Source organism: Sceloporus undulatus, chromosome 5, assembly GCF_019175285.1.
Source record: "Sceloporus undulatus isolate JIND9_A2432 ecotype Alabama chromosome 5, SceUnd_v1.1, whole genome shotgun sequence".
NCBI classification, from domain to species: domain Eukaryota; kingdom Metazoa; phylum Chordata; class Lepidosauria; order Squamata; family Phrynosomatidae; genus Sceloporus; species Sceloporus undulatus.
This window is the reverse complement of record NC_056526.1, coordinates 4,159,237-4,171,744: the sequence shown is the minus strand read 5'-3', so window position 1 is coordinate 4,171,744 and position 12,508 is coordinate 4,159,237. Positions and strand designations below refer to the sequence as shown.

The 12,508-nt window shown below is 45.4% G+C and overlaps 1 protein-coding gene across 2 annotated transcripts in view; it reads left to right on the top strand.

The window, feature by feature from the left end:
- Window positions 1-250: 250 nt before the first annotated feature.
- CEP41 (centrosomal protein 41) overlaps window positions 251-12,508 on the top strand; it is a 29,308-nt gene continuing 17,050 nt past the window's right edge. For both annotated transcript variants that reach the window (XR_006104286.1, XM_042470714.1), the window contains exon 1: window positions 251-371. Coding sequence is in view for 1 of the 2 variants with exons in the window: in XM_042470714.1 (XP_042326648.1) it covers window positions 339-371 (33 nt within the window). In the remaining variant the exon portion in view is untranslated. The remainder of the gene's footprint in view (window positions 372-12,508) is intronic.

The following is a 12,508-nucleotide window of genomic DNA, read 5'->3' as shown; positions in this document are numbered from 1 at the left end:
AGCGGCACAGTGACACATGACGTCACAAGGCAGCCCATGCACCCACCGCGCTTGAATCCAACCCGAGAGGCGTCCCGCGTCGCCCCGGGTAACCATTGACAGTTTCTAGATCACAAAAGCGGAGGGAAGCGAGTGCGCAGGCGCGGCCGGCGAAGGTTTCTCCTCCCAGGGATTTTTTGAGAGGGAGAGAGCGCGCGCGGGCGCTGATTGGGCCAGAGGCGCTCAAAGGCCGACCAATGGGAGCGCCCCGCTGAGCGCCGGGGAGGCGCTGATTGGTGGAGGCGCGCGAGGGGGCTGGAGGAGGCGGTGGAGGCGGGCGAGGGTGACAGTTGGGCAGGATGTCGGCGAGGAGGCGCCTCGGGGAGCCTGAGGTGAGGGCCCCTGCGCGTGTGGGCGGGGGACCCCGCGGCTTTTGGGGAGCACTTTTCTGCCTCCTCAGCCTAAAATGGCGGCTCTGGGCTGCTCCCCTCCAGGGCTCCTCTCAGTAGAAGGGAACTGGGGCCAAATGTGTATTCAGGCGAGGGTTTAAACAGTTAAAGACATACATATACAGTATACAGTATATGTATTTATATATATATGTGGAATTAGAACACCTGTATATATACTGTATATATATATATATATATATATATACACACACACACAGTGTATAGTGATATGTCACTAATTATTATTAGAGTAATTAGAGGATCATCCCTTGGAATTGGTGTCCAAATATGTATTCAGCTGGGTTTTATTTAGCAATTTAAATACATGTGTGTGTGTGTGTGTATATATAATCATCAATAGATATAGTAATTATTATTACTATTATTATAGTAATTAGTGGCTCCTCCATTGGAATTGGTGTTCAAAAATGTATTTAGGTATTTTAAGCAATATATATATATGGAATTAAAACAGCAATGTATTTGAACAGGGAGAAATGTAATGTAGAATCCTAGGGAGCTGACGGCCTCTATATAAAGTTGGACTGCAGCTCCCATGGTGTGCCATGATAGGAATTGCGATCCCACTCATCTGGAGGCTCCTGGGTTAAAGGGGCTGATGCTGACAGATCACTTGGAGGCTCCCAGTTTTCTACAAGGGACGACAATAGCAGAATTTGTGGAATTCCTCAGTGGCTGATTTGGTGCCTTTTGAGTCTTGGTTTCTTAAGGTCAAAAGCGGGTCTTTACAGCTTCACAGGATTTCAGCCAAAACTCTTGCCTCTAAGTTTCAGGATGAAAGCATATCGTGGAGAAGAATAGTCTTGTGGTTTTGCAAACCGTTTAATGAGCCTTGGCCACAGTTTTGACATTGCTCTTTAGAGCCTGCCTCAGGCAAAACTTGGATGGTGTACAAAATTTTGGCCTGTCCTTGAATAACTGGTTTGCATTAGGAACCCATATTCAGAACCAGGACTCACAATCAACAGCTCCCTGACAATGGCCATCCAGCCTCTCGCTAAAGACCTCCAAAGAGGAGACTCACTACACTGCCAAGGAAGGAGTCTTTCCCACGGTCAACAGCCCTTCTGTCAGCAAGTTCCTCCAAAATGTTGAGCTGGAACTCTTTTCCTTCATCTTGCATCCCACTGCTCCCGTCCTAGTCTCTGCAGCACAAACAAGCTTGCCCCTCCTCAATATGACATCCCTTCAATATTTAAACAGGCTATCATACACCTCTTAAACCTCTTTTCTCCAGCTAAACATCCCCAGCTCCCTAAGTCGTTCCTCGTAGGGCATGGTTCCAGAACCCTTCACCATTTTAGTTGCCCTCCTGTGGACACCTCCAGTTTCTCAATGTCCTTTTTGAATTGTGGTGCCCGGAACTGGACACAATATTCTAGGTGGGGCCAGACCAAAGCAGAATAAAGTGGCATATCTTACTTTCCCTTGATCTAGACACTATACCTCTATGATGCAGCCTAGAATCACATTGGCCTTTTTAGCTGCTTGCATCACACTGTTGACTCATGTTCAACTTGTGGTCCTCCTGGACTCCTAGATCCCTTTCACACGTAGTTTCATTCAGCCAGGTGTCACCCATCCTATATCTGTGCATTTTATTTTTCCGCCCTAAGTGAAATACTTACATTCTCTGCTGTTGAATTTCATTTTGTAGCTTTGGCCCAGCTTTGTAGTCTAGTCAGATCTTTGAATGTTGATTCCTGTCCTCTGGGGTATTACTATCCCCCTAATTGGTATCATCTGCAATTTGATAAGTATGCTCCCAATTCGTCATCCAGGTCATTAGAAAGTTGTTGAATAACACTGGGCCCAGGAAGAGCCCTGTGGGACCCCACTGGTCACTTCTCTCCAGGATGAAAAGGAGCCATTGTTGACACCCTTTGGGTTCGCCGGTTCAACCAATTACAGATCCATTAACAGTTTCTCTTGTCTAGCCCACATTTTACAAGCTTGTTTGCAAAATGTCATGAGAAAGGCGGGATATAAATCAAATAAACAATTGTTGCATACAACTGTTTAAATACAAAAGTGTAGAAGCAACAAAGACAGAGAACAGGACTCTTACACTCAATATACTAATGTCACATACCAAGATCTTCACAGACCCATTTTATCACAACACACAATTTATTATTTAGCACCAACACACAACCCCCAGCCTCAGCATTAGTGTGAAGACCTACTAAACTTACCTCTGTTCTCTCCTTTCCCTTGGCCTAAACTTGGTTTCAAGGAAAGGGAAAAGCTACTCAATGCTACAACCCTCAGGCCAAATCCACTGCATTCCTGTGCCAGGCAATGCTTCTTACAGATCAGACATGGGCAAAGCACAGCCTCCAGGTGTTGCTGACATCCAACAAATCCTGGGCTTATAGAAAAAACTCAAAGCTCAGCGCCTGTCTCTCCCAGCATATGCACAACATAAATAGTTTTAAGAAGTGTCCTGCCAGGAAGAGAAAGCCACTGTCTGGTCCAAACAACATCTGGGGGACACACAAGTTCATCCTTATCTAAGATGATCTTTTTAACAAAGCAAAATCACGGTGGCCACTTCACTGAGACAAGGATCCTGCTTGTGTGGCTCCAACCCACATTTGATCTAAACAGCTGAAATAGAGGGATGAGAAGGCAAATTTTAGCAAGTTACTGTTCTTTTTTTGAGACGAAACACGAGTTTGATCACGATATCACATCAGGCTTAACAGCTAGAAACTGTGGTTGATTGTGGTGGAGGGGGAGGCCAGAAGTGGCATTTAGTCTAAATACAAGAAACACATGTGTCAATGCATGTGTGTCCCTGCTACATACAATAGTTTTATTGCAAAATGCTTCATGGCAACGGGCTTCTCTCAAGCGGGAGAGAGTTGTGTCTCATGCCAAAATACCCACCGTGAAAGAAACGCTGCCAAGAAAAAACAAGACAGTCGTGGCTGAAGGAAACGAAATTACCACTGTAATTGAAAGAATGAACATACACAATCTTGTCCCCATTCTTCTGCAAATATCAGCAAGGTAACATTGGGGGGGGGGGCTTAAAGTAGGACATCGGTAGTTCTCTTGCTCAGCAGTTTGGCCAATGCTTTTACTCTCATCCGTCAGAAAGGGAGAATAGCTTTACAAATGCCCCTCTCCCAATCCCCATAATTTCCTTTAGTAAAAGAGTTACAGCTCTTCCTAATAATATCAACCTGAAGAATTAGGGAACGGGGGTATTAATTTTACAAAGGCACCCCCTTCCCATTGCTACGGCTGCAGCCATGAGGCCTTGGCCCCTGAATAGCAAGACCGACGCTTGCTTCATATTGAGCAGATATGTTGCAAACCGTTTGAGAAGCTTTGCAACGAATCCACACACTGCACACAACGGCCCTGGATATAAAGCCTTCGATTACAACGGGCAATTTGACTACAAACGATTTCAAATGGGCAAGAAGCACAGGAGCCAAGAGGGTGGACTACGGCCGTGTGTACAACACCTTGGGCCATGGTGAGAACTTTTTGGTGGCAACCCGCTGTGTTGGCTGGGGAGAGATGTTTCCGGAAGTGCAACAAGTTAGTGATCAAGGGTTGCGGCAGAAATTGTGTGACACCATGCCGAGGTTGTTGCCTGGAGGCAGGCTCTAAAGAGGGCATGTCCAAAACTTTGCCAGGCGTCTTAAGCGGGGGTTGCAGAAAAACGCACAAGACGGTGATAATCTTGCAGTACCCACAATGTCTGGATCTGACATAACGTTAAGGACTTAGAGCAGACGCATTTTGGGTGGCTGAAATCTCTATGAAACGAAGATTAGGATGGAGAATGACAACGTACCCCCCTTTTTGACCGTTGTCGATGGCAACAGAAAGCCAAGAGAAGCCGAAAGTAGAGACAAAGGCAAAGGGGGGCAAATCAAGCTCAACTACGGTACGAATATATAAGCGAACGCAAATATTTACGCTTGCTAACTGTGAGTATGGAAAGAGTAACATAATTACCCTTTTAAATACAAACCAATATCTACACACAAATGACATGATCGTGTGCAGCCTACAGACGAAGACAAGCCCGCTTTAATCCACCAAGGAGACCAAGAGAGAGCCGTGGTCAGGGGAGTGTGAGGTGGGTTGCGGGGAAGCAATTCACAGCATCGTGTACCACAACAACAAAACCATGGAGCTATCGTCACAACTTTAAATAGAAGCACATACGACCCCCTACGATGCTACAGACGTGATATGCCCCGAGAGCAATCAGATTCAGCTCGCGCGAGAGATAACAAGTTGCGGCGTTTGAAGTACGAAATATAGATATCGGAAAATACCGAAAGACAGGTTGAACACCATGCCAAAGGACCACTAGGCGAATAAGATAATGCAGAACGAGTAGAGGAGATAACACACACAGGGGGAAATTGCTAAATAACCCCACGAAGAAAGGGGGACACCATGCCAAGGAGCCGCGGGGTCGCCGATAGAGGGGATAGAGCACGAGACAGGGGGGACTGAGATTAACGTAGAGAGACGTGGCGAAGGCCACAGAGAGATAGAATACGAACGGAGAGTGGGGCTGACTGGGAAACCCCCGCCGGAAACACATTTGGCCCCGTCCCGGCGACGGAGAAGAGCCCGGGAGGGGAGCAGCCAACCGCCATTTTAGGCTGAGAGCAGAAATGCTCCCAAGCGCGGGGTGCCCCCCCCACACCGCAGGGCCCGCACCTAGGCTGCCCCGAGGCGCATCCCGGCCGACATCCTGGCCCAACGTCACCCTCGCCCGCCGCCACCGTCCGCCTCCAGCCCCCTCCGCGCCTCCAGCCAGATCACGGACGCCCCCGTCAGCGGCGCTCCCATGTCGGGCCTTGACGCCGCTGGGCCACAATTCAGCGCGGCGAGCGGCGCGCGCTCTCTCCTATCAAAAATCCCCTGTGGCGGGAGAGAGCCGGTGCGCCGCCGTCGGCCAGGCGCCGTCGCTGTCCGCCGGGGTTTGGGAAGGGGTGGAGTACAATACGTTAGAACGTGAGAGAAGAAAGGAAGGAAAGAGAAAAAGAGGAGGAAGAGAAAGAAGAGGGAGAGGGAAAAGAAAGAAGGAAAAAAAAAAAAGAAAAAGGAAGAGGAAAGAGGAAGAAGGAAGGAAGGGAAGGGGGGGGGGGGGGAGGGGGGGAGAGGGAAGAGGGGGGAGAAGGAAGAGGAAGAGGAAAGAAAAAGAGGGAAAAAGGAGGGAGGTTGGGGGGGAGGGGGTCAATGGTTTACCGGGCGACGCGGGACCCTCTCGGTTGGATTCAACGCGGTGGGTGCTGGGCTCCTTGTGACGTCAGTGTCACTGTGCCGTCTGCGGTGAGACCAGGTATCCCTGCGCCGCCAGAGAGAAAAAAATAGTCCCCCTTTTGTCTGAAAATAACATAAAAGACTTTTTTTAAAAAGAAGGAAAAAGGAAGTCCCTTCTCTGTAAAGAAATCTGCTCTTATGTCACTCTTAATCAGTTGTGGGTTTATTGTTTGTCTATGAGGTCGTGGGAATGTATAAATTCCTACCAGCAAACCTTGATCTTGCCATTTATCAAAGGGCCCATTTTGCTTTGCGTATCCACAGATGTTGGTGTCCCGTTCCAGGGTCCTGGAACCAACACCCCAGCAGATACCAAGGGCCACTGTAATATTAATAATGCTGATGCCACATGTATAAAAGGGACTTGAATACCCAGGATTGGTATCCTAGAGGGGCTGCGAAACCAACCCAGCGGATAACAAGTAGCCCTCTTTATTATAGTGTACAAGAGATCTTGTAGCACTTTAGACGACTGAAGAAAAAGTGGCAGCACCACGTTTCCTGGACTAAGCTCTACTTCATCGATCTTTGAGAGGGTGGCAGGAAAGCTATGCGGAAAAGGATAAAGAAGATAAGATGGTATATAGGTCGTATATAGGTTATTAGATGACCCTGGTTTCTACTCCACTAAATGCACGGAGGAAGTGAACTGTTAGGCGAGAAAGCTCATAAAAAGCTGCCACTTGTTACTTTAATAGATTCAATTTTAATTCGCAGAAGTATTCCACAGCAGGATTTATCTGTAAGTTTGATTGATATTACAGCGCGGTGAAAAAGCTTAATAAATAATAAGATGTTACGAGATCTCTCTACATACGATCTACAACAACACTAAGAAAGCAAGGAAAGTGACTTTTAGTTTGTAATTAACATCGTGCAATCCTAAAAACATTTTAAAAAAAAAATAATGCCAAAGAACTGCATTATTTCTGCAATTTAGATTGCTATCTCAAGAGCAATGGAAAAAATAATAAAACAACTGCTTATTTCTACAGTTTATTGGCACGCTATTCCATCATCACACATCATACATCAGCATCAGCATCAGCATCATCTCAAGAAGCAATGCAAATAAATATCATGTACATATAATGTGTGTGCCGCACTTCCACCTCCTCGCCAGGTGTCGCCGGAGGCGACTTCCATTCAAGCGGAAAAGGCCTCAATCGCGCGGACATGGCTGAGCGCGGGGGCGGGGCAGTTCGACCGCACTCAGTTCGCGCATGCGCATGTCCTCTGGGGAAAGCATGGGACGCGCCTCCTTGCAGCCCCGCTTGGAGCCCAGGTGAGTCAGTGCGCATGCGCACTTTGAACCCCTCCCCCGTTGTTTATTCTGCCTCAGGGAGAATTGTGGGGCTCCAATGCGGGGCGCCCCTTTTTCTATGAGGGGAAAGAGGACGGATACTTGGTCTGCAAGGCTCAGGGAGAAATATGGGTTGTGTACTGTTGCCTATTATGATTTCCAAAAAGAATGATTGTTACTCTCTACTCTTCTTTCCCTCAGAACAAAGCATATGCACCAAACGCCATTAACATTTTAATCCGGGGCCGCAACGAACCAGACAATAAACAACAATTAAAACCACACAGAAGTGGCGCATCATGGAAGATATTAGGGTTAAACCCTCTGTGAGTGCATTCAACCATGCAGTCTCTGCAGTAGATTGAAACAGTAATTGTGCATAAAACATGATTAAATATCAATTTTGGGGATCAAAACAGCTCCCACTTTAAAGAACAAATAATAGTTAAAAGCCAAACAGAAAGAGTGCATTGAAGATAGAATTGAACTCTTGCTGTCATTAAAGCAATTCAGAATTCAATATTATATTAAAACACTGTCATTAAAAGAACAGCTATATTGCTCATAAAAGCCATTATTAAAACATAAACTGGGAGTGAACAGTGGGGTGTCCCTCTTTTTGTCAGGGTTTTTGGGAGGAGAAGAGGACGAATAAAGCTGGTTGTCTTCATCATCTTTGCAAGGCTGTCTTTTATTATCATTTTGTTATTGTATTTATTGTATCCCCCTTTCCTCAAAACCGAGAATCGAACCAGCACAAACCATTAAAAACAATACGGAAGGTGCCTATTTAGACTATCTGTAGGGCATCTGGAACCATTCAGTCTAATTCATAGAATCATAGAAGAGTTCATAATATTATTTTTATGATTATTGTTTGTACCCACACTTTCCTCAACAGTGACCCCAAAACCATTCAGGGCTTCAAAGAACAAGACAGTTAAAACCAACCAAAGGGCACCTGTGAAAATAGAATGGAACTGTTTTGCAGTGTATTGAAACAATTCAGCATATTGAATATTAGTAGATTAAATAACGAGTAGATAATCATAAAGTGCCATGACAAACGGGAAGTGATGAGGGGCTGGAGGAGAAGGTAGCTAATCCTTAGCCACAGTGAGGAAATCATTAGTCAATACCCAATAACAGTATTGCTGCAATATGGGTGAGAGTTGGGCAAATCTTTTGCAATCACTTGAGAGTTGGCTCGTGGTCTTACAGCAATCTCTCTTTGCTTGAATTGGTTCCTGTTCTTATTCTCTTGGAGATCTGGAAGAAGTTGCTTTTTGTAGACTATAACTCCTATTCCACATCCAGGACTGACCATGGCTCTTGTGGGGATTCGGGAGATGTAGTCTGCCATGACTGATTTTGCAGAGTGTTTTCTCACAGAAATTTGTTCTTGTTCGTCTATGCTTTCTATGGGTTCCTACTTATGGTTACTTTACACAGGGTTTTCTCTGCCAAGATTTTCAGGGGAGACTTGCCATTGCCTCCTCTGAGGCTGAGGCATTTGACGTGTCCAGGATCATCCAACGGGTTTCCATGGCCAAGTAGGAATTGGACCTGGTCTGCCAAGCCCTAGTAGTCCAACACTCAAACCATTTGCCTTCTTATGTAAGTTTGCCTTATCTGGGCCCACAAAATTACAGAATATGTGCCCTGGAAGCACAATCTGGTTTGCGGAGACGAGCTGCAGACCATATCCCACCACAATCATCTATCCTAACCCAATCCACTGGGTCATAGTGACCATCATATGCCTGGGCTTCTTCTAGCACTGTGGACTCACTCACTAATGTTTTCAACTAGCATGTCTTGCAAGCTTAATGGATTTGACTGAGTTTTGGTTTGGCCAGAGTCTACTGGACATAGGGGAATGGAGAATTATCACAGACATGTTGAGAGTGTGGAAGAATACCCCCAAAAAGTGGCCAATCCAGTCAACACCCTGGTTCTGGCCATGCAGAAATCCTCATCAAGCAAACCATCCGCAGACAGATTAGCCATCCTGCTCTGCTCTAAAGACCTCCAAGGAAGGAGATCTCACTACTACGTCCGAGACGGAGTGTGTCCCACTGTCGAACAGCTCTTTGCTGTCAGGAGTTGCTCTCTAATGATGAGATAGGAATCTCTTTGTCCTGTAACTTGCCATCCATTGTTCCATTGCGGTCCTGTGTTCTCGGAGCATGCAGACAAAACACAGCTTTCTCTCCTCCTCAGTTTGATCATCCTACGTCAGCTATATTTCAAACAGGGCTATATCACCTTTACACCTGTTTCTTCTCTCAGGCTAAACATGCCCCAGCTTCCTTAAGTCGAGCTTTCATACAGCAATGGTGGACACCACAGTAATGGCAGTTATGTGGGCCATGAAATTGGATTAAAGTTAGAAAATAAAACCCTCTCTTTTTTAAGGTTCATGAATGGGATGTTCATTGAACTCGAATCCGGTTTATATTTATTGGACAGCAGTGCTGGAAGCAATATAGCTTCTTCCCTTAACCTACTAAGAAAATGACCTAATGAATTGACCTCCCAAATCCTGACCATAAGTACCAAGAGGTCTAATAGTTCGTTTATTGGGGGGCTGTCAAGACATATGACCATACCCCCCTGACTCCATTTCCCATGTCACCACCAACTGCCATACATTCAATAGTGAGTCCCTCGGAGTTTGAGGTTGGTTTTTGGGAGGGCCCCATGTATAGGATCATGTTTAGTAGGGCCATAATCTCGAATTTTCTGATTGGAGGCATAGATGCATATGGACCACATATCCTTAGCACTATCATTTATCTTACTTATTTGCTTGTACTTGTTTACTTGATGATTACATGAGTCGGTCTACTTCTTTATCTGCCTGTTTTTCTAACCCCATCATTCCCAGATGAGAGACCGTGGTCTTGTGATATCAGTGGGGCTGCGTGGGACGTGCCCACTCATTGCTGTCTAACCGCTCACATCCCGCCCCAAAATCGCTCTCCCAGAGCTGCCTCATGCAGGTCATCAGGGAGTTACTTCACATACATAAACCAACAGAAAATCTTTTCACAGATGTTGTGGTAGTTTATTCATTTATTGTATTGTGATGTGAATTCCACGACCCTTCGCTCTATCTGTTCAATTATTCTCGTTCAGCTAAATCTTGAAGCGTCATTTATTATGTTGTGGCCTTAAGCTGCTTCGGCAAACTTATTGTAACTCTAAGGCCTGTTACAGCAGCCCAAAAATAAAGACCCTGCTTCGATCACAGTGAGGTATAGTTGGTTTCAATATCATGCCGTCCTAAGAGTCTAGAACCACACACCAAAGAGCCATGCTGCCATGTCCTGTAGGGCTGAGTGTGGCTTTGTGCAACTTCTGGATTCTTAAGACGCATCATACATTGAAACACCAATACCTCCACTGTGAACTTCGACACAGCTGTATTTTTGCTGTCTGCGTAACAGTCGCATAGTCTCTCAGCAAGATTTTCTCAGAAGAAGTTTGCCATTCTCCTCTACTGCGGCTAAGAGAGTGACTTGTGTTAAGGTCCCCTTTGGGTTTCTTCATGGCCAATAGACGTTCAAACCGGAGTCTCCGGAATCCTAGGCTGCACTCACACTGCAAAATTAATCAGTTTGACACTGCTTTAATTGCCATGGTTCCATTGCTGTGAACTTTTGGGATTTGTAGTTTTTGTGGATATTTAGCCTTCTCTGTCAGTTAACTCTGTGCCACAACAACTACAAATTGCAGGATTGCAATCAGATGGGCAATGGCAATTAAATGCGGTGTCAAGCTGCATTAATTCTGCACTTGTGGCAGCCATCCTTTTGCCCAAATCACTTAACACTACACTAGGCTGGCTCACTTGAAGCATGCTATAAATTTTAAAAAACAAACAAACCACAATCATAAATATGTGAAATAATAGTCAAAAACAGACAAACAACATCATCAGTCAATATTGCAAGGAGCGAGTGAAACCAAACATGGCTGCCCATCTAAAGCAAGCAGTGTGCAGACTTCAGGTGCTGCGCCCCAAAGACCCTGCCTGGAATGCCAAACACTGCACATCCGCCATGGGAAAGCCAAAGCAGGGTTTCAGGCCATGAACTAGAGTTTACTGGGAGAGCCTAATTGGTAGAGTCAACAGGTCCAAGATCAAGCAGTGCGTAATGGGCTTCATCCCACCACGCTTGAAGTGAGGCTCCTTTATGGACCACAGCCTCCAAGAGAGAAACTGATTCCCTGAAGATGCATTACATAATCTGATTTAGCATGTCACGTAAAACTATGATAGCCTATTTTATGTCCAGACATTATTGGCTTGGGTGGCGGTGTGGTTGGGAAGAACTGTACTTTGTAAGACATCTAAGAGTGCATCTAAACTGTAGAATAATGCAGTTTGACCTCACTTTAACTGCCATGGCTCCGTCCAACAGAATTCTGGGATTTGTTTGTGTGAGGCACCAACACACTTTGTCAAAGAAGCTAACACTCTTATAAAACTACAACTACAAATCCCTGTATTCCATAAGCTGGAGCACAGTACTAAACATGGTGTCAAATTGCATTATTTCTCAGTGTAATGCACCCCAAAATTCCTCTAGCAGCAGAGGACCGTCCTTTCATCCTCACAACAGAGTGTTGTTACTCTTAACATCCTTCCCTAGTTGAAACATGTACTGCTAAGATGGAACAAAATCTGCACGGTGGCTGATGCTCTTTCTGGTGTGTAGGCATAAGGCCTTTTATACAAAGGTGCCGTGGGTCCTCTTGGTATCTGCTGGGGTTTGACTTCAGGACCCCTTGTGGATAACAAAATCCTTTGATGCTCAAGTCCCATTAAATACAATGGCATAATAAACTGATGTCTCTTATATAAAATGGCAAAATCAAGGCTTGCCTTTTATAATATAGATGAGATTATTTCCACACATGGATGATGAATCCATGAATACAGAATCTGTATAGATGAGGGCTGATTGTATATTGTGTTGCCCCTGGCTGTCCATTCCCCACAATTCTGTCCCTCCTTTGTGAGAACAATGAAGATTTTACTGGTTAATACAGCGGATCCTCTGCATTCGCTGGGTTTAGGGGTACAGGATCCCCTGGCAGTGGAAAAAACACAAATAGAAACCACTATTTTTTAACTTGGGAGAACCCTCTCTAGGAATCTCTAGGTCCTCCAGTGCAACTCTGTGGTCATCTTATGGTGGAAGTGGCTATAGAATCATGGCTGGAGGAAATAAAAATGCCTAGAGAAATGTTATCTCTAGGAATCTCTAGATCCTCTGCATGTGTTGCACAGGGGACCTTGAGATTCCTAGAGAGACAAATAAGTCAAACTGGCAAACAAATCTGCAAACGTGGACGGCTGACGGGAATTATAGAATTGCAGTTTTAATGATGTGTTCATTGTTTGTCTTAAGTCTGTCCGGGTCCTCGGCTTCTGCAA